The 20,591-nt window shown below is 39.2% G+C and overlaps 1 protein-coding gene and 1 non-coding gene across 4 annotated transcripts in view; both read right to left on the reverse strand.

The window, feature by feature from the left end:
• Window positions 1–20,591, reverse strand: part of sick (sickie) — a 142,974-nt gene that overhangs the window by 119,577 nt on the left and 2,806 nt on the right. Inside the window, exons 1-2 of one of the 3 annotated variants that reach the window (XM_086837343.1) lie at window positions 16,263–16,373; window positions 7,632–9,346 (exon numbers count right to left, since the gene is read on the reverse strand). The exons of the other annotated variants lie outside the window; for them this stretch is intronic. Coding sequence (XP_086693469.1) covers window positions 7,632–9,248 — 1,617 coding nt within the window. The 5' untranslated portion in view covers window positions 9,249–9,346; window positions 16,263–16,373. Of the gene's footprint in view, window positions 1–7,631; window positions 9,347–16,262; window positions 16,374–20,591 lie in introns of those variants that run through there. 3 annotated transcript variants of the gene reach the window in all.
• Window positions 20,041–20,180, reverse strand: LOC147643027 (U4 spliceosomal RNA). The gene has a single exon (XR_015272682.1). It is a non-coding gene; the product is annotated as a U4 spliceosomal RNA (small nuclear RNA).

Consider the following 20,591-nt stretch of genomic DNA (forward strand, 5'->3'; position numbering starts at 1 on the left):
TCACGTACAACCAAAGATATTCGCTCTGCAGAGCGGGTCGTTAAGTGAAAAAATGTTGTTTAACGAAGGCAGTTAGGCAAATATTTGCAAGTTGCATCAGCAAATGCCAAAATGAGCACAAAGCGAGCCGGGAAACTCAAACTCAATTACTGGCCATGACACCTCACAACAATGCTGGCGGGAAATTCGGTGGAGTCGAGTGTCAGGGGGATTGGGCAATCCGCACCCACATCAAATGCAAATACAAGCCAGAAACATTCGCTCCCCTTACCTCTGGATAAGTTTGGGATCTGTGCCATAAGGGTGGGCAGGGTTTTTGCATGGGTGCAAGAAATTAAAATCTAATAACACAGCTCAGAGCATAAATATTTGTTATACTTTCCACATCAAGTTGTGAGGCATAAAATCGGAACGGAACGCTGGGCGACCTTTTCCCTTTGCACCCACAACCCCGCATAGTTTACAATTCCCAAGCAGAAGATGAGTCCTGAGCCAGGGACTCAGGAGGGTTGAGGTCCCCTGTACATAAAAACAAATGATTCAACACTCCATAAGCCCCGGTAGACGGGTGGGATAAGCTCGGGGTAACTGCAGCAGACATCGTTGATATGTCCGTATGATTCTGTTGGCAATGGCAACCTGTGCAACATTTTCCCGACTTGCCTCTGCCTTAGGTGAGGCTTCTGTTTTTCCGCCCGTCTGCGATGCTCAAACTCTATTTCTACAGATTGCCCTTTGTTGTTTCGTCCCCATTATTTTGTGTTCGGTTTTTTGGTGGTTACAAACACCGAGGGTTGCTTGAGAAGTCACTAGCCAGGCGACTGATCTAATGATGGATTGCAGACTGATATTAATCAAAAGATATATGAGTTTTGATGGGAACTCTTCATAAAGGATTTATTTTCCCAAATGTAATTACCATAAATTATGAATAAAGATAACTAATAGTACTCTTTATAACCAAAAAGTATTTTAAAAGACTGGTACATATAATTTTACTAAAATTTGAATGATTATTACTTTTGAAAAGTCATTGAAACTTACTTTTCCTAACAAATACATGAGTTCTATGTATTAAATTGATCTATCTATCTATTATAAAATGTGTATTCCTAACTCTGTTACAATAATATATACTTAAACCAAAAACCAACCCTCTTCAGATCGAGCATCACTTTTGAGCTTAGACTAGCAAAAATGTTCTAGTATGAAGGGGAATTTCCAGGGCAGGTCTATTACAGGTAGAAACAATACAAACAGGGGGTTGCTTTTCCTGTTTGCTTTTCTTCCCGTCTACTACATTTTTTAAATGAATTTAGTTCAATTCGATTATGACAGAAGCTTATTGAACTTTTTTGAGACGTCCCCCAACTAGGCAATGAGCGTAAATTTTCCAGGGAAATTATATCAGAAAACCTCTTTCCACTCCCATTCCATTCCTTTGGGCGTGATTGATGGGGGAGGACATTTTTTGCCTTTTGCTTTGGGAAAAACTCTTTGAAATTCAATATGCAGTTTGCTTGGGTCCAGCACTGGCCAACATCCCCGTATCGAAGGCCAATACAAAATCAATTATGGGAATCAGCGAGACTGTGAACACACTGCCACACATACACACACAGGGAATGATACCATATATCATGGAGGTCCTTCGGCCTGTACGTGCGTGTAAAGCAAGTTCTAAGCCTGTGTAAAACTATAAATGGCACACAGGACTCGGCGATGTCGCCTGCGTAGGCTTAAGTGTGTTTGACTGCGGCTAATATTTATTTCCGGCAAATAAATCCTCCCCAGACCCGGGCCAGCACCCCAAACCGTGGCGGAACAAAAGGACAGGATCAGCAAAACAAAAACAGAGGAAAAAAACAACAGTAAACCAGGTTATTAATTTCTCACAAAGGGTCCCCCAAATGTTTCCGTATGGGAACCTTTGCAAAAAGAAGGGGTATATTGATTATAAGGGAAGGTTCATTAAGCTAAAGGTTCTTATTTTCTTTATATGGTAAACTAAACCCAATTGATATTTTAAAGTTGAGCTTACAAACAACTATTTCACATTTGTATTTGTCAGTTTTCTGAGTTGTTCTTCCATAATTAGCAACAAATCCCTTTCCTCAGTTTCTTGACATCGCTGAATGATAAATATTTAATGCTATTAGTATTTGCACAAAAAGAAAGCCACTTACTGGCAAAAAGTCATCTACAAAATAAATCAGTTGTGCAAGAAACTCCGAGCGGCTTATGAATGTGAGCGATTGAAGTCATCTCTTTCTGTGCACTTATTTTATATATTCATAGTAAGGAATTTTCTGTCCTGTTTACCTTCAAAAAATTATTCAACCATAAATGCACTAACTTTTCTGTTGGGCTACATGGTTATACTGAGAGATTTATATAGTTTTTTCATATAACTATACAAATATTTAAAATACATTCCTTGGCACTCAGTTTATATTCGCTTGGTTTATTTGTTTGGTTTTCTAAGGTTTTAATATTACTTAAATCTTTTTGATTACATAAATAATAAAGCCCTTGAATATTGCAGAAATGTATTTGTTCAGTTCCTTCTACATTTAAGTAAAGTGTGTCACTTTGCTGAGGTAACTTTTTCTCTGATTCTTGAGCTCCTCTTCTTTGGTTAAAAAGCAGACAAGAATGAAGGAGTCTCTTCTGCCAACTTCTCTCCCGCATTTTGAACAGATTTATTTACCATGTTTTTGTGCCTTTCAAATGCACAAAGCTGAGATGGTTGAGAGAGAAAAATGAATGAAATGGAATGCATCTTGCGCCAAAAGAAATGTAAATAATTGCATTGAGAAAAGCTGATTTTTGTTTGCCCAAGGAATGGCAAAAACAATGCAATTATTTTATATGCTCCGCACACTTGACTGCATTGACTTGTGAGCCGAAGCTGACTAAATTAATTGCATAGTTTCGAAGGCCAGTGTCTGGGCTTATACTATAATAAATACCAGCTGTGCGATGAGGCCAAGGGCAAAAACAAAACAAAAACTTTTTAATTAGTTGCACAAACATGGCAGTCTATGGCTTCAAGTAGAATTTAATAAATAAATTTCTCAATAAGCCAAAAATGCGCAATTTCAGTTACCCCTAGAAACTATCCACCAGCAAAGCAGTTTTAAATATGCATTAAGCGCCGAAAAGTGGACTGGGCTCCCCAGTGAACATAGTGTATAGTGCTGAGTGCAAGCCACCGTGGAGGCCTGCACACAGCCTGGTTACTGGCCAAAAATTATGGCCATAATTTTTCACAGCTTCCCGGGAAAAAAAAACATCACAGCCGGCACGATGCCCGGAGTAGTTTCCTAACTCCATTCCACCGATTATACTATAAACGGAAAACGGAAAAACTTTTGCATTTGCAACGTAGTTGCTGGTCTGATGCATCCTCTCAATAGGAATAGAAAGGGCCGAGCAAACAGGACAGGAACTGGAGACATTATAAATCTGTCACGATTTTTGTTAAATAATGCATAGTAGTTTCTATTTTGGCTTGACAAGCGACCGGTCAAGGGAATGTAAATAACTAGCTCTCTAAAAAGTAGAAATTTTAAATTCGAAACTTTTGTGACGAGATGAATTTATGTATTCCCTTGACAAATGTATTATTTTTCATACTCTTGATGAAAAGTAGTAACCGAATTTTTCACTCTGTATATGTATAATAATATTGGAATATTTAAAATATATAACTTTTTACCCTTGCTTTATGATATTATATTGACCTATTTTTGCAAGCACAGGTATTGTTAATACCTGCCAGAATCAAATTAAAACTTTCCACCAAGATAAAGCCTTGGGGAACCTAATCCAGTTTTATTTTCCGTTTGGTCCATTACTTCAACTATCATTTAAAACGAGAGAAAGCCAAGAAATGCCATCACAATTGCCCTGTCTCTCCTGGTGGAGCTATTCCTCCTCCGACTTCGCCATTGGAGTGCTGTCTGGACGGCCCGACATGTTTTAAGCATAAGTGCAACGCATTTAGCTGTCAGGGCTGCATTTTGCAGCACGGAGCACCAGGGAGAGGAGGACAGGAGTGGTAGTAGTAGTCCTGGCTGACTGCCTTTAATGTCCCGCATGCGCCCACTAAGTGACGTCAACGGAGCCTCCGTCCATGTAAATAAAATGGATCCAAGAAGCGACGGCCTGCAGCGGAGGACACTCCCAGTCCCAGTGGCACATAGAGCGGAAAATTGAAAACTTTAAGTGCGCCGGCAGAAAATATGAAATGTGCATTTAAGCAGGACTACGCAGTTCCGAGAAAATGGCCGGAAAAGGGAAGAATGAGAGGAAGTCCTTGTCCTTGTCCAGCCTGTCGCCATCATATGTGCAGCAGCTCTGGCATTAATAACGCGGACATCCATTAAAATGGGCTCTCTCTCTTTCTCAGCGAACAGATGGCAGGACGACTGGCAATAAAATTATTGCAGAAAAATTAAAATTACCATTTCTCTGCGCCAATATAATTATGAATGAAAAAATATTTTCTCTATAAATTGCAGCTTAATCTGCACCTCCTTTATGGGGGAATTTTTCGCACGGCAACATGAAGGTTGAAGGATTTACAATATTGACAGTGGCACTAGCTTATCGACGACATCCATGCATGCATAATTATTATTAAATTAATAAAAATAAAAATTAAACAACAGTACTGTGTACGAAGTACCATATTTTTTGGCAACTTTTTTGGGCAGATTTTTAATTTATATAATTTATATCCCGAGATCCTTCATATAAAATGTAATGCATGCGTCGTTAAGTTTGCACATCTGCCACTCACAATTGTTGAATTTTTAATTTAGTGCTGAATGCAATTTGCTAATGGAACTATGAAAGTAAAGTAAAGTTGTTTGTTGTATGGCATTTTTACTTGGTTATTTCTATATATTTATGTATATTTATTATACATTTAATATCTGTTTGAATGTACTATATTATTTTTATTATGTTTCTGTATAGTAATGAAACATTATAATTAACCTTTAAGGGTTTATAATAAATGTTACAGTCCACTTAATAGGTCTGCAATGTCAGAGGCAATTTTTTCCGCCAAAAAAATGAGTGAAAATCTCATTCGCAATTATGTTCATATTCGCACATATGGCAACGACATTGCTCCCTTCATTTGTCGCTGTGGGCCCAACATAATTATAAAATGCATTGAACATTTATTGCCGGTCATAAATCAAAAAGTTATCGAAATGAAATCCCAACCCCTCTCTTTCAGTACAAAACATCTGATAATCACCAAGGGAATGCAGCAGAAGCAGCAGCAGCGACACTTTTTACAACTTATTGGACTAATCAGAGGCATCCGGGGTGTGGCAGGTTGACTGTGTGTGTGTGGGAGTGTGTGTGTTTGGGTCCACAAAGTAGCCGCACAACACGCGACTGGCACAAGTTCAACCCCCCATAAGGGGGTGCCCCTTTTGGAAAAACCACCCACCCCTTGGAGAGAGGGAAAGGGAAGGAAATGTTTTTTCGGGTGCAGTAGCATCCTCTCGCAACGATGCCTGACAGTTGACAGCTTAGCGCCCCGCGACAAGTTCCCGGGAAAAGTCCAGGAAAACCCTGGGAAAACAGGGGGTGTAGTCAGTGGTGTGTTTGGAAGTCAAAATTGCATGCCTCTGTGCTGTTTGCAATTTGCAATTGAGACTTTTCGCTTAAGGTTTCGGAGGGGTAAATGAACATGGGGGCGAAGTCCAAAGTTTTTTGGGAATGGGGATGATGGTGGTGGTCGTAGCCTAGGCATAGACCTAGGCCAAAAACTGCTGGCCATTCCCGGCGGGAGGAAGGACCACAATTTATGGTTATGCAAGCGCCAGCCGCCGTTTGCATAAATTCCAAAAATGTTTTTGTTTGCTTTGACTTTGATGGAAAGTTTGGGACGTTCAAATCGGAGCTACCCCATACAGCTGGACTTGAAAATTCGTGAAAACAAGTGACAAAACCCATGGGGTGGAATTCAGTGAAGTGGAAAAATGTTTCACTTAATTTAGGTAACCAAATTGTAGAGACAATTACAAAAGTTAAGTTTTTAAATTACAACTGTTTGTATTTTGAGTAGTTTTTGATTTTGCTACTACAACTAAAAGTCTGTCTTAGAAGGGTTATTCTTATAAGATATTGTATCTTCTTTTTCCCTTGCCTGCAGTTTCCCTTATTTAATATATTTTTCCATCTATCATTTATGAAAATAATTTCCCATTTTGAACTACTTCTAACCCGGATATGACAGCATTTTACCTTTGAGCCGCCCAACTGCCTGAAGCCCCCCCGCGTATATCAATTTACATCCCATTTGCTGCGAGACTCTTTCCCAACATCCCTGCTTTCCTTGCTTTCCGGGGGAGCCTTCATTTGCAGTTTGCCCGGCAATCTATCCATCCAACCACCATTGCCCGCCCACAAGGATATGAAAAGCAATGCACTTGACACTTTGCAGGCCACTCGAATGAGCCAAAAAGTGTGCTTCACTTGATGTCCTGCCGTCGTTTCATTAGATGGTCCGTACAGCAAAAAATAGCCCGAAGAGGAAATGCGATGGCAAGGAGCTCAGTACTCTGTACTCCATCCTGTGCTGTTGCTTCTTGCTTTTTTGGAAGCTTGCCTCAAAGCAAAAATTTACAGCGCGCGCATTTCAATTTGGAAATGATAGAAAATGCCTGTGGCAAGTATCGCTGGAAGGGGAATAGCTTACTACATGTGGCTCCATGGGGGATGTTCTCCCGCATGCTGTACATTCTCATCACACTTTGGAGAACTCAACACTCAACACCATGACAACAGTTTTAATTCAATTCCATTAAAAGTCGCTAAGATGCAAGCACAGCTGGTGTGCGAGTGTGGGTGTGGGAGTTGTTTTCCTGCTTTTCCTTCAACCTGCTCTGTTCCTCACTTGCCAAGACAATCAAACTAATGTTCGGCGGTGGAAAAACTAATGAAGCGAGCAGCGAATACGCGACGATTGATTGCTCCCCAGAGGCAACAAGAAACAGAGGCGAGAGCCAGGACCCAGGACACAGGCAAAGGGAAATGCCAATCCAGCGGAACCAAAGCCAGAGAGAACTCGGAAAATCCTCAACCCCCAGGATGCCAGAGAAATGTTCGAATGCACTGGCACTGGCACTGCCTCAAACTGCATTTTCGTGGGTGTTTTTTGATAATTTACTATATACCAAACGTATCGGCCGAGGGGTTGGCATTTGTTCGATGTAATGGCGGGTGGTTTTGGGGTCCCGGGGTTGAGGAATGAACCAACACCTCCCCTGGGGTGTTTCAAGATGCATAATAAGACTTGTTAAGTTGCGCGCTCGTTAAGATAAGTGAGCCGGCAAATGGCGACAAGTACGACACCGGAAAGAGCCCGGCTTACGATATGGGAAATGGTACATATAGATAAGCTGATGCGGACTGCTAAGGGTATAACGTTATATAAGTATAACGATGGGATTTGCATCAGGATATGAGGATTTGCGGAATGTATAAATGTTAGTTCTAATACCCTGGGAATAAAGGCAGAAATATAGGACACCCCAAGAAATATACTTAAATCTTAAGTAGTATACATAATTTTCTGATTTATATTAGACCTCGCAACTCACCTCTAAATATCCCTGGACACTGTCGCACTGCTGCAGCACCAGTATAGCCGGATTGGCTCTCAGTTCATCGGGTGAGCACGGCGACAGGAAGCCACTGTCCGCATCACTGTGAGTGGACAGTGGTCGTGGTTTCCGTATCTTGTACTGGACATGTCGACTGGGCACCGGTCCAGGATTGAACAGGACGTAATTAGACTCGGTGGGCACGGTGTGCGATCGCTGATCCTGACGCTGTTCCAACAGCAACTGTTGCAAGTGCAACATGTGATCTGTGCTGACCAGTTCGGAGATAGCCCGCTGTTGTTCGAAGGAACTCTTTTGTCCAGCCTTTTTGCCACTGCGGAACGGTGATAAATTGAGAAAGGTCAACTTTTTCTTTGACGATTGCACGGTGGGATTGGCAATGGAGCAGCTTCCTGCTGAACTCGCCGAGTTGGTGGACGTGGATGATTCCACCAATGCAGTAGAAGTTGTCTCTGTATCCTTGGACTCCTGACTGTTCGACATACTGGCCGTGTTTTCCAATTCACTAAAGAGAGTCTCCAAATTTTGCTGCTCCAGTTTGGCATTCACTAACTGCTCATTGGTGTACGGATTGGGTATTCCAATGTCCATGGAGAAGTCTCCAGGATCTATGACAAAGTAATTGTGATGGTCAAAGCTGGACAAAATCTTTGTGCTGCTGGCAATCGCCTCAGATTCGGCTTCTGGCAGAGCTGAAGTCTCTATAATAATGGTGTCCTCCAGCTCCAGTTCCTCATTGTCGTATATGACTTCCGGTACCGTTTCGTCCTCATCTTCGCAGACCAAATGTTGCCTTGAGCTGAACAATGGATCTCTTAGGCCATGGCCATTAGAACTGGGATACCTCATTGCCTTTTCGTTGATAAAGTCCACAGGATCGAAGAGGCAATAGTTCTCCATGTGGGAGGTGGCCGCCTTGCGCTGACGAACTGGTAGATTCTTTAGCTTCTCTGAGTAATCCGCCGCATCCTCGTTATTATTGCCTGACTCTGGGGCCGGCGGTGGTGGCGATATCTCCTGACTGGCCACCCTATCATCCTGGTGTTGCAGCGACTTCTGAGAACCCCGATGCAATGTGGCGAAGAGCCCACGGGCTATACAATTCTTGAGCTCACTGACGCGTCCCTTGTAAGGACTCGACTGTGCGCTGCTGCTCAGGATCGAGGCTTCGTCGATGCCCAGCTGTTTGCTCAGTTCCTTGCGCTCCTTCTTGCTAAGGACAACCTTTCCGCGGCTCGGGGAATTGGGGGCAGAGTGGAGTAGCCGCGAGGGCATTTGTGACAGAGGCGGCGGTGTCGGTGGTGGTGGATCCCTGTAGGGCGGAGGTCCGACCAGACTGGTGGCATAGCTAACTGGCAGATCCGGAAAGGTAATCGGAGGTCCCACGACTGCAGGCTCTGCGGGCAGAAACTCCAACTCCATGTAATTGGGATGGGATAGCATCTTCGCCTGGTGGTTGTCAGTCTGGGCGAGGAGTATCCTCTGACCCTTAGACTGCTCCTTGGGCCTGGCGCCCAGTTGGTTCTCCTCGTTGGCATTGCGATCGGGCTTGGCAGAGGGACCCGGTCGCAGCTTACTCGGCTGACTGGACATTTCTAGGATTCCATCGCTGCTACCACGAGTTCTGCACTTTTTAGTGTTGAAACATTTTTCCACGCTTTGGCAAAATTAATGGTTTCATAAATCTTCATCTTTATGGAAGGCAAAAAGGGCTTAATGGGTTTTCTAGCCTCACAAAAGGGCACTTTCTCACTCTCTCTGTGTACATTTGTGTTGTAATTGGATTTTTGAGCTGATGCATGTCAAAGTTAAATTAAAACTGACCCACCGGTCAACAAAAAAAAAGCAAGCATCCCTTTTCATTCCAGTTTGTTATATTTTTTTTTCTGTTTTGACTGGCAAAATCATGGTCATGGTTACGTCGTGGTTTTGTCTGTTTTTGAAGAGCTTCTGGTCGAAAACAATGCCATGGTAGAAGTTTTTTTAAATTTGTCTACAAAAGCAATTAACAGACAAGTAACCGCTTCAAGAGTTATTCAAAAAACATGAACAACAATACGTGTTAAGGGTACAATTCACTTTCAATTTGTAACCGAATATAATTGCAATTAAATCAGAGAAGAAATTCATTTAAAGAATAACACAAAAATGCAATATCTTTAAACCATACAATTTTATACAACTTCAAATTTAAACATATTTGTATCTTTAAATACAAACAAAAGCTTTGACTCTTGTTTTGTGTGTGGAAAAACTCGAATGAAACTCTGCTTTTTATTGCCATATTGAATGGAAACCCAATACAAAAATGTATAGCAATTGCTCACTAGAATTTCCCATTTGATTGAGTTTTTTGTTACCTCTTGTTTCCCTCATACGAGAGTGTGCCACAATTTCACAAGAAATGTCAGGGATATCAATAACAAATTGGCAGCAAATGGATTCACAAATTAACACAATGAAAAGTGAAATAACCAAGACTATTTAGCTCTCAATCATTCAAAAGAAAACTAAATAAAGCACTATATAAACCCCAAATGCGATTCGGTCAGCATTTTTTTACCGCCACTAAAACTTTAATTTGTATTTTTTTGCCATCTCACAGAACTACGCCTTGTCATTGCCAGAACACAAAAGAGAACTTTTCGTAGGCCATCCCGGAACCGAAAACACAAGGGGCAAACCGAAATGGAAAAAGTTTTATTGGCAACAAATTGAAAATGGCCCGGACCTGTGTGGCAGGCAGTGAGCCAACAAGTTGCATAATTGTTGGCGCATGATAAAATTAAACGCCATGAAATGAGCCGCTCCTCCAGCAGCTCTCTATCCCTCTCTCAGTCTTTTCGGAGGATGCTCCTCCAGTTCTTTGTCTGGCCCAGTTGCAGGTGGCAGTGAAAGAAGTTACTCCAGTTAAGTGGAGTTTTCGTGCCGGTGTCTGTGCACCGCCCCATAAAGTATACATAAAGTAATTTGCAATTAAAATGTTAATTTTTAATTGAATTGCAGATGGCAGTAGGCAATGGCAGCCTCGAATACTGAATCAAGTTAATTAATGGGGAATGCAGAAAGAGGCAGTACCAACGCCCCCCACCGGCTTAATTAATCCAGATTAGAGATGGAAGCGTGAGTTTTTAAATTCTGTTTTAATCGTACATACATTTAAAATTGAAAAAATGGAGTGAGTACTTAAATACCTCATGTTGTTTAAAGAATCACAAATAATAATCAGAATACGAAGCAAAGAAAGTAAATGACTCTCAAAGAGAACAAGATTATACGATTCTGTTCTACGGAATATTTTCATTGACTTCGTCCATCTCTAAGCCAAACTCACTTTTTCAGCATCACCGAGTTTTTAGCACTCTCAGTTTCTATGACTACTTATTCACACAAAAAGGCAGAAGTAAACGAAAGACACCACCTACACCATGGAAGCAGTCTTAAAGTTCAACATTTTTGGTTTGAGGTCGAAGCAACTTGCACTTCATCTGCTCTCTCTTCACCAGCTCTTGCTGGCAGCAGTCAAAGTTGACAAAATACTTGTCAAGATTTGTGCATTGAGTTCCCTACCTCCCATCCAGCAGCCATCAGTCGCCAAGTTGTAATTGCAGCTTGCCTGCTGTGGTCTCCTCCACTTCGGAAAAAATCAGAGCTTCACTCTCCCCAGGGACAAACCGACGTTTTGCTGGCGGCCATGAAGCCGCAAACTTTACGAGTTGATAGCTGAAATGAAGTGGGGCATGCATTGCGGCGCTTTTAGCCCACAACCCACTTCATGACATCATTTTATTTGCACTCAATCTCAGCTCCCTTCGTGGCGCTTTCAGAGCCCGACGCGCTGTGCAAACTTCCCGGCCAAGTTAGAAATGCTTTTGATTTGCTGCTAAGTTGACCACCACCTCCTCCTCCGCGAACATTTCCCACCGCCTCCATTTTTCGCACAAAACCCACTTAGAAAGTGCACGCTTTCCTTTCATTTTTTCTTTCTTTCTTTCTTTCAGTTGCTCTTGTTGCCAAACCTAAAATGGTATTCAAACAAAAAATGCAGACATTTATACTGAGAAAAGGGAAGGCGATTAAGGACTCCTAGATGCCCTAAAATGTTCACTATAAATTATTAATAATATGTACTTTAACTTAAATCTTAAATATCTGATTAAACATTATTTAAGGCTTAAGGTAAAGTAAATATTATTATTCTCCAAACGTATTATTTATACAAAAAATATATATTCTGAATGAGAGTCCACGCTGAAGCATTGAGCAAAGCTAGATTGCGTCGCCTGCTGATGCTAATTAATATCGTGTGTTTTTGTTATGAAATCAATGTTCAAACTATAATGCCCTGCTAGGATATCAAAGTATATATAGTCCCGCAAACAAATGTAAGCATTCTCCATCCGATTCCCTTTATACTTAGTGTAAAGAGTAAAGTAGCAAAGTGTGTACCAAAAAATGGTGGAAAAAAGGATGAACGACTACAATGCTTATGACAGTTTGAAGCACTTCTAAAGTCTTTTGAGTTATGCCGCAAGTTGGGGGCGAAAGGCGTGGCAAAACCACAGAAAACTTAGGGGAAGATAGAAACAAAAAGAAAGAATAAGAATAAAGTAAAATCTATGTGCAATTCAATTAAAGCGCAATTTGCAAGCAGTCATCGTATTTTTGTTACTTAACGATCCCACTGGAGAGGGACTATAAAAAGAGAGCTGGGAGAGGGCGGACCATACAATTTAATAAGAGCCATCGAGTGGGGAATACGGAAATCGCTCGAGGAAATTGTGTGTTTCAAGCAAAAGCTTACATAATAAACTCATACAAGAGATTGCTGCATACTTTGGGGAGGAGCTCCCAACGCGAAGCTGGGAGATGGCGGCATAAATACCCATATTTGCAATTCGAAGAAGCGGAAGTAGGTAAAAAGCAAGAAGGCGAGAGACTGGAGACTGGAGACAGCCGTATATCCCCAGGCGGACAACGGCGAACAGGCTGGAAAATGTGAAAAAACTGCGGGGACGACGTCGAATGTTATTAAAAAAGAAAGCAAAGCAAACCTTAAACAGATAGCACCCGCCTCCCCTGCTTCCCACCAAAGAAAGTCATAAAATTTATTAAATACCCAAAAGTATGACAGCAATAGACAATTTATAGCTGGGGGAAAGCAAAAGGAAAACGTATAAAATTAAAAACTAACAGGGGAAAATGAAAACGAGAATTTTTCTGGTTTGTTGTAAGCCCAAAATTGGTTTCTACGCCACAGAATAAAAAAAAAAATGTGTAAACATTCCCGGAATTTTAATGATGAGAGACCGAGCATGAAATATAAATATTTATCAAGAGCGTATTAATAAGCTTCAATGGGAATCGAAATTAGTTGGAAAATGTATTCATATTTTTGCTGTCAAAGTACTAGAATAGGTACTCTTTCGAATATTGGGTGCTTTTTAACAACAATGTTGATATTTGATACATATTGTATTACTTTAAAAGCTCTTTTAATTTTAATTATTAAATATGCTAACAAAAATATATATTTATTTGGTATCTTTCTTATAGAAAGTGTACATAAAATAAAATTCAATGATAATTCCTGTTCTAACTTAAAATAACCACACCTTCTTATAAATATAGTCTCTTACAGGATCTTTCTTTTCCTATAAGAATCGAAAAATCGTTGCATATTTATAAGCGCGAGCCACAGTAATTTGAATTAACTTTCACCTCGACAATTTTCCAAGTCATTGTCGGTTGACCTGGACACCAAAGCATATTTTCAACTTCATAAATTGAGCAAATAAACTGGAGATAGGGACAGTGTCCCTGGCGTTCCTGGCGACGGATGTGCAGCCATATGGTCACGCATCAAGCTCATAAATTAGCACCAGACGGACGCAACGGCAAACGGGAGCAGGACTATTCAATTTTAGGGCGGCAAGGGGGACATTTGTAAGGATTTGCCAGGTGCACGAAAGCCATTAACATAAATGGCTCGAAAGCTTCTAACAAGGATAACAACATAGCACGCGGATGGGGGCTAGGTGCCGTTGGGTTTTTAATTACGTAAGCGGAAAAGACAATTCCAACTTATTACGTGTCTTCACTAATCCGCTAAGGACAAAAAATGGCATACAATCAATTCTCGGCGCTTCACACAGTGCAAGGAAAACAATTTTCTCCGCTGCTTGTTTCGCTTGACGCAATTTTCCACTACATCGGATTAAAATGTGATATGTTCGCAATTGTTTACACACAGTTGAAAATAAGTGGGGTGTGGGGGCGGGTAAACGGGAGCAGACAGTTGGGACATGTGTTTGTTTACGAACTTTTGGCAGCTTTGTTTTTGGGGGGAGCGCCTGTTCTTTTCATTGGAGTGGGTCTTAATTTCCGCTTCGCAAGCATTTCTTTTTCACACACAGCTTCTTTTTCTTCTCCTCCTTTTTTTCTTTTTTGTTTGTCCTATTCCTTTTTTCTCTTTTTTTTGGCCAACAATTTTGTTTATTTTGGATTTGTTTGCCCTTTTTTCCCTTACATGCTTGAGAACTTCCGGTTACGCCGGAAGTGAGAGGAACTCAGTATCAGACACAACTCATGTCGGACTGTGTGAGTGTGCGTGGGTTGGATGTGTGTGTGTGTGTGTGTGCGATGGGTGGTAGGCTTTAACAGTTATTAGCGGGAAATGCAATTGAACTTTCATGCGGAAAAGTATTTTCTTTTATTAAAGTTTGAAGGGGAATTTAGAAATCTTGTAACCTTAGGCACTTGGTGAAAACAAATGTCTAAAAACAAGTTATACCAAATTAACTATACGACCTACACATACCATGTTCTTTATATTTTGGATATAATTCTAGTTTAATACAACTGATTCATTCCGATCAAAATAATAGTTAATACATAAGACTTCATAAGCTACTAAATATATGTATATTTTATTCCAGGAATCCCTTTAAAGGATATCCTAAGGACTTCTGGTATAACACGTCCAGGAAAGTTTTGCTACGCCAAAATTAGATAAACACGTCTTATTTTTGTGTACACTTCCACTTGCGGAAGCCTCACAACATTTGCCGCATAATAAGTAAGGCAAACACACATGGAAAGAATAAAAGCAGCGAAATATAATCCTGGGAATATGATGCCAAACGCTTGGGATATATTTTTGGGAAAGGAAATGAATATTATTACAGAAAAATCAAGAAATTTTCTTTAGGAATTATAATGAACTCCGTTACAGGAGTAGTTTGCCTTGATGCTTTGATTCTTGATCAACATCCCCAGTGACAACATCCAGCTAATATTTATATAGAATTCTCAGATTTATATTTGTGTGCCAAAGGACCTTGTTGACTTAATTTAGGCTTGAGAGAAACACTGATCTAGACATGTTCCTTTCCCCTGCTATTTTCAAATATCTTTTCTAATTGTATACTTTTAAAAAATAAAAAAAAAAAAATTATAATAAATCCAACAGAAATTATAAATTTGATACATTTCAAAACATAAACAAGTTAATATACATTTTAATTTATTCGAAGTGTAAACAAAGATATTGAATAAATATTCATAAAAAAGTTTTTGCAATGTAAAGAAAATCCTTTCCAATATCATACAAATTTATATTATTTGCTTCTATATCCTTTGAAACCTCATGGCCACACACCCACTGATATCCTCATTATGGCACATCATCCAATCTAATTTAAGGCATGACGATGGTATCTCTTGTTTTTTGATACAATTTCGTCTCATCGTACAAGAGATTTTCTGAGGCTGAGTTTTATTACGCACACAAGCGCAATAATTCGCTGAGGGCACGCACCAAATGGGTAAGGAGACTTCCTTAAAACGGAAACATTCCCGCTCCGGGGCCTAAGCCAGCAAGAAAACATTACATTTTATTATCTATTATATTGTGGCGCCTAAAATGGCACTACATTAGCTCAAAAATCCACACATGACACAGAGAGAAAGAGAGAGATGGAGTCCTGACATTAAGATAAACATTAAAACCGGAAACGGATGCAAAGATAAAATAGCAAGCCGGCATTTCGGGTTCAATTTCAAGCTTGTCTAGAAATTATTCCTAAACAAAATTTAATTGAAAATGCAATTTTAAAATCATTTCCTTATTCTTTTTTTGGATGATGATTTTAAAATTAAAACTAAAAAATTAACCAAAATATTTCCCTACATTTAGATTTATTATTTCAGTTTGCCCTGGAAAAATATTTGTGTAGTCCTGTTGCGACGGTTATGATTATTTTGACTCGCTTATCCTTTGCGAATGTTTTTCTGGCATTTATGTCTTGAACGCGATTCCTTTCCAAGGGAAAAAATTGGACTGGATGGGTTGGGAAGGCTTATTTCCTATTCATAAAGTGCCGTCTTTGTCGCGAACTTGTTGTGTCGTTTGAATATCAAATAAGTTGGCCATTTCACATATATATCTTTTTTTTTTAATTCGTCACTTTTTTCTTGTCACTGGCTGTATAGGATATCCCTTTCCTTAGCCAGAGGCGGTAAGGAATGCGGCGTTTTTTCTATTTAATTTATTTATATTTTTGTTTTGGTTGGCCACGACCCTAAATCACACGCGCTATCACTCACGAAATGTAGCAAAAAATAACGCCAAAAGGACGAAAACGAAATTCTCGCGAACGCGTGCGACAAGCGATGAAGGCGAAGCGTGCGCCACCGCAGACCAACAAGCACTGCCAGGACTTCAAAGGACCAAAGCTAAAAACACAGAGCAACAGGGAAATTTCCCAAGGACATTTCTCGCTCACTGGAAGCACCGCCTTTAAACCTCCCCCGCAGACTGCATTTGACCTTAGCCTTCGAAAATATCCCTCTCCATGCCGGCTTTGGTTCAATGCACCACCAGTTAAGGACGAAAGTTGAAGGCTTTTCCCCTGACTGGGATATTCTCTCCTTTATGTGGATTGTTGGGCCTTTGTGACAGGTCCTTGCTCTGCTTGCAGGGAATGCCACAGGTTAAACAGGTTGAACGGTGACGTCACAAGTGCTAAGGGGAAACATCCCCAAAGGATATTTAAGAGGGGCTAGGGAAATACCGTATATAACGCTGGATTATTTTATTCATTTTAAAAGTAAGTAATACTAATGAGCGGTTTTATTTAATATGTTCGAAGGTGGATTTTCTGAAGGATTTTGAATTTTACTATCATTAATGGTTTAACTTTCTGTAAAATTAGTAACAAAAACTATGAAAGGCCTAACTTTTAATGAGCTTAATGAAAAAGTAGATATTTTTTTATAAACTCAAGTAAAATGTGTGCAAATTTTCTTATTTGTTTGCTTATGGTTGAAAGTGGTTCCAATGAGCAATCATTCGCAATTTTCTCTCCATTTTCTAACATTTTTTCCCTACCGCGCTTGTTCATCATGTGATAACTCCCCAAATGCGACTATAAAACAATGGAGCTCCAATTTTCATAGCGCAGACCTACTACACATTCATGAAAGCAAAATAAAACCCAAGTGGCATAGAAAATGGCCAAAGCCGTCTGGGGAATTTTTGGGGCAATAACTATAAAATGTCCGTCGAGTCGCGTCGCGTCGCGTCGCGTGGCTTGTATGCAGTCAACCAGGACGCAACCAGGCCAACACAAACAAAAAAGGGTCCTTCGTTGTCGCAGTCAATGGGTAAAGGATTAAAAACAAGCCAACAGCGACAACAAAATACTATCTCAATAGAAAAATCTCAGGCACAAGGGCCGCACAAAAGCAAAGTTACAAACAAAACAACAAAAAATGGGAGAAAACGAATTAAGGACAGACTTTGATAAAACAAAGTGAAAATTTATGCAAAACGCTGATAGAAAGCCTCGCAGAGAATCTCACAAAAAAAAAGAGGATAGCATGGAACATTGAAAGAAATTGAAAAAAATCGTTATTTAAGGTGAAAAAAACTCTAATCGATTGAGGAACAACTTTTTCACTGCAAATGTTCCAACTTTTTCAAAGAAATTCAGTAAATGATCTTTTAAATGTCTGTAGTCAATATTTGTATAATTTGAATATATCGAGCAAAGGATATCTTTGATTAAAAAAAAACACCTGAGATACTCTCCAGGCAGTAAAGCTTCTTGACAAAATTCAAGTCAAAAAGAGTTATAAAATACATAACAAAACTAAATTGCTTGGTGATATTTTCGGAAAACATTCAGTTTTAAATTTTTGATATTACATCACCAGAAAGTATTTAAAAGTACAAAATAATGTATTTTAAAGTAATAATAGCAAATAAACCAACCAACTATTAATGCTTGGGAAGAACATATCCTACATCTCCCAAACATCTATTTTCGGAGTGTATATCGGATGCTACAACCCAGTATTATTGGTATAAAATATAAAATCCCTTTATGGCGAGGACTTGACACGAATTGACTTTTACATGACACATTTCTTTTGGCCTTCACTGGGAGTCAAAAGTGTTTGTCTATGATAAGGATACAAGACGATTGATTTAAAAATAAATTAAGCGTTTTAACAACATTCAGGTCAAGAAGTCTTGTATACGCAAAACAAATCGAGGCCCTTAATAATACATCACAAGAAAGTTTTTAGACATATACTTTAAGTTAATAATACCAAATAAATCAACCAATTTATAAAGTTTGGCATTATTATTTTCGGAGTGTATATGGGATATTACAAATTAAATTCCCTTTATGTTGAAGATTTGACAACGATTGAATTTTACGGGGAAAGTGTTTGTTTACGATAAGAATACAGGGATATGGATATGAGTTTTTTTGTTTGGAAAATAAATTTAAAGTCCTTAAAATGTTGTAGAAATTAGTTGTCCCTGTTTTTCTGCCGAAATTTTAAAAGTTAATTTATTGGCAGATATGTAGATATAAACCGTATAAAATTATAGTTCACCATGTTCCGAAAAGACAAGTGTCGTAGTATAATACATTTAAGGTAAAATTAAAATTATTTAGAGGAAAATGAATGAAAGAATGGATGAATGAATAAAAAGAATCAAATAAATATATAAAAACAAACAAAAAATTTATCAATTAATAAACCAGTAAAGTAATAAAGTAATAATTACTGTAATTTGCTATCAGGACCTCACTTACGAAGGGGAAGAAGTGGTTGGGAATTATAAAAATGTCGAAGTGACAACATTTGATTGCAATGTAGCCAGCCTTAGGGGATGATTTCTTAAATGACATTTTGCTACAAACTGGCTTACTGTTCTTTTTATATTGTTATGAAACTAGGAAACATAAAAAGCATTGTACAAAATGTGTAAAAAGTTAACAAGTGCCTTTCTGGAATATCTTCTAATAAGACATATTATCCTTTCTCAACAACTGTTTTGTTGTTAGCCGTCAACTTAAAGTTATAAGTATATAAGTATACACTCTCAGATTTTCACATTTCTTTATATTTTATTTTGTTCAACCATTTACTTTAAATTCTAATTGAATAATATTATCTTCCTTGGCCTTTCAAAGGGCGAGCTTTACAACAAAACCATCTTCATCAATGCGGAATTGCTTTGCATAAAAATCGCATAAATTGAGAAGACCGAAAAAAAGGCAAGAAATCCAAATCCAAATCAGTGCTACATGCCTGGCATTGACAAAAAGTAGGCTAAGCGTAAAAAATGAAATATGTTCGGGGGTCAGGGCTCAATTCGAAATTACATTTGCCTAGTTTTATATAAAAAAAGGAAACTCTGCCAGTGCCCAGTCTCTGGCTTTTGACCAACGTTACGCTTCGGGAATTTGCGGCTTACTACCTTTTTGAGGGTCTAAATTAGCCTGCGAAATAAATGGAAGTTGCCCCAGAAGCAGACGAAAAACTAACAAGCAGTAAATTTATATTGAAGTTAAAGGATTCCGTTTCCGTTGCCGTTTCCTCCCGTCTCATTTGAACTATAAAAAGGGAAAAATCTTGCCAAAGGAAAAACTTTCCAGTCACATAAACATAAATTGCGGCAGTAATTTTTGGTCAGGAACGTTTGGGGAATTCCCCGCCAGAAATTGGTGTGCTCTGGATGGTTATACGGCTCAGTCTGAGTGTATTTGCAGGAGTAGGCTAAATGGGAATTAACATTAAGTTTAATTTGTCTAATGCCCCTTGAACCCTTTTGCCGACGTGGAGTCTTTGGAGGAAGGGGATCTGCGCTTGATCCAAACGACACAAATTAATGGCTCAAGCCATTTGTGTGCACTTCTGAACAGGCTTAGGCAAACTAAAGTGTTTATCATAGTTATTTGGTCGTTAAATTCTAATGACTCATCAAGATTTGGGTCATAGTTCCGGCCATAAACACATTTTAATGCCTTGCTTGAGAGCTTGCTCTTATCAAGTGTTAAATATCGAAATGTATTATTTAGTGGCCCTCTCGGGCTCCCAAAAATTGCCGTAGCGGACGGTTTTTCACGTCCTCATGGCGGGGTATTGGTTAAAGTTTTCAACTAGCAATAATCGCACCTCAGTAGGACTTCATTGGTTACGATATTGCCGCTGCGCAAAGATAACTTTCAACCCCAAATCATTCCCTACTCCACTCGGTTATTGCTAGAATAGGTTGAGAATTATAAAACTGATGGTTGCATAAATAACTGACTGAAGTTATTGCATACTTTTCAACCATTTCCTACCTGAATACGAGGTTCTACCTACTTAGTAGGCCTTGCAAGGGGGTTTGTTTTCTTTCAAAGGGAGGGTATTCAAGGGACATGGTTGAAATACAACTAGAATTTAAACTGAAGAATGGGTGCTTCATACAAACAAAGTAAGATATTTTTGGGTCAACGCAACGATTGACCAGCCTAATTTATATTTTGAAACATATAAATTCTAGGAAAATGTATTTACTAATGTAAAAATGTAGAAAATAAAATATTTCTTATTTTTTGTACAACCTATCAACACTTTATTCATTTA

This window comes from Drosophila serrata, unplaced genomic scaffold (genome assembly GCF_035046125.1).
Source record: "Drosophila serrata isolate PLE 108 unplaced genomic scaffold, ASM3504612v1 contig_302, whole genome shotgun sequence".
NCBI lineage: Eukaryota > Metazoa > Arthropoda > Insecta > Diptera > Drosophilidae > Drosophila > Drosophila serrata.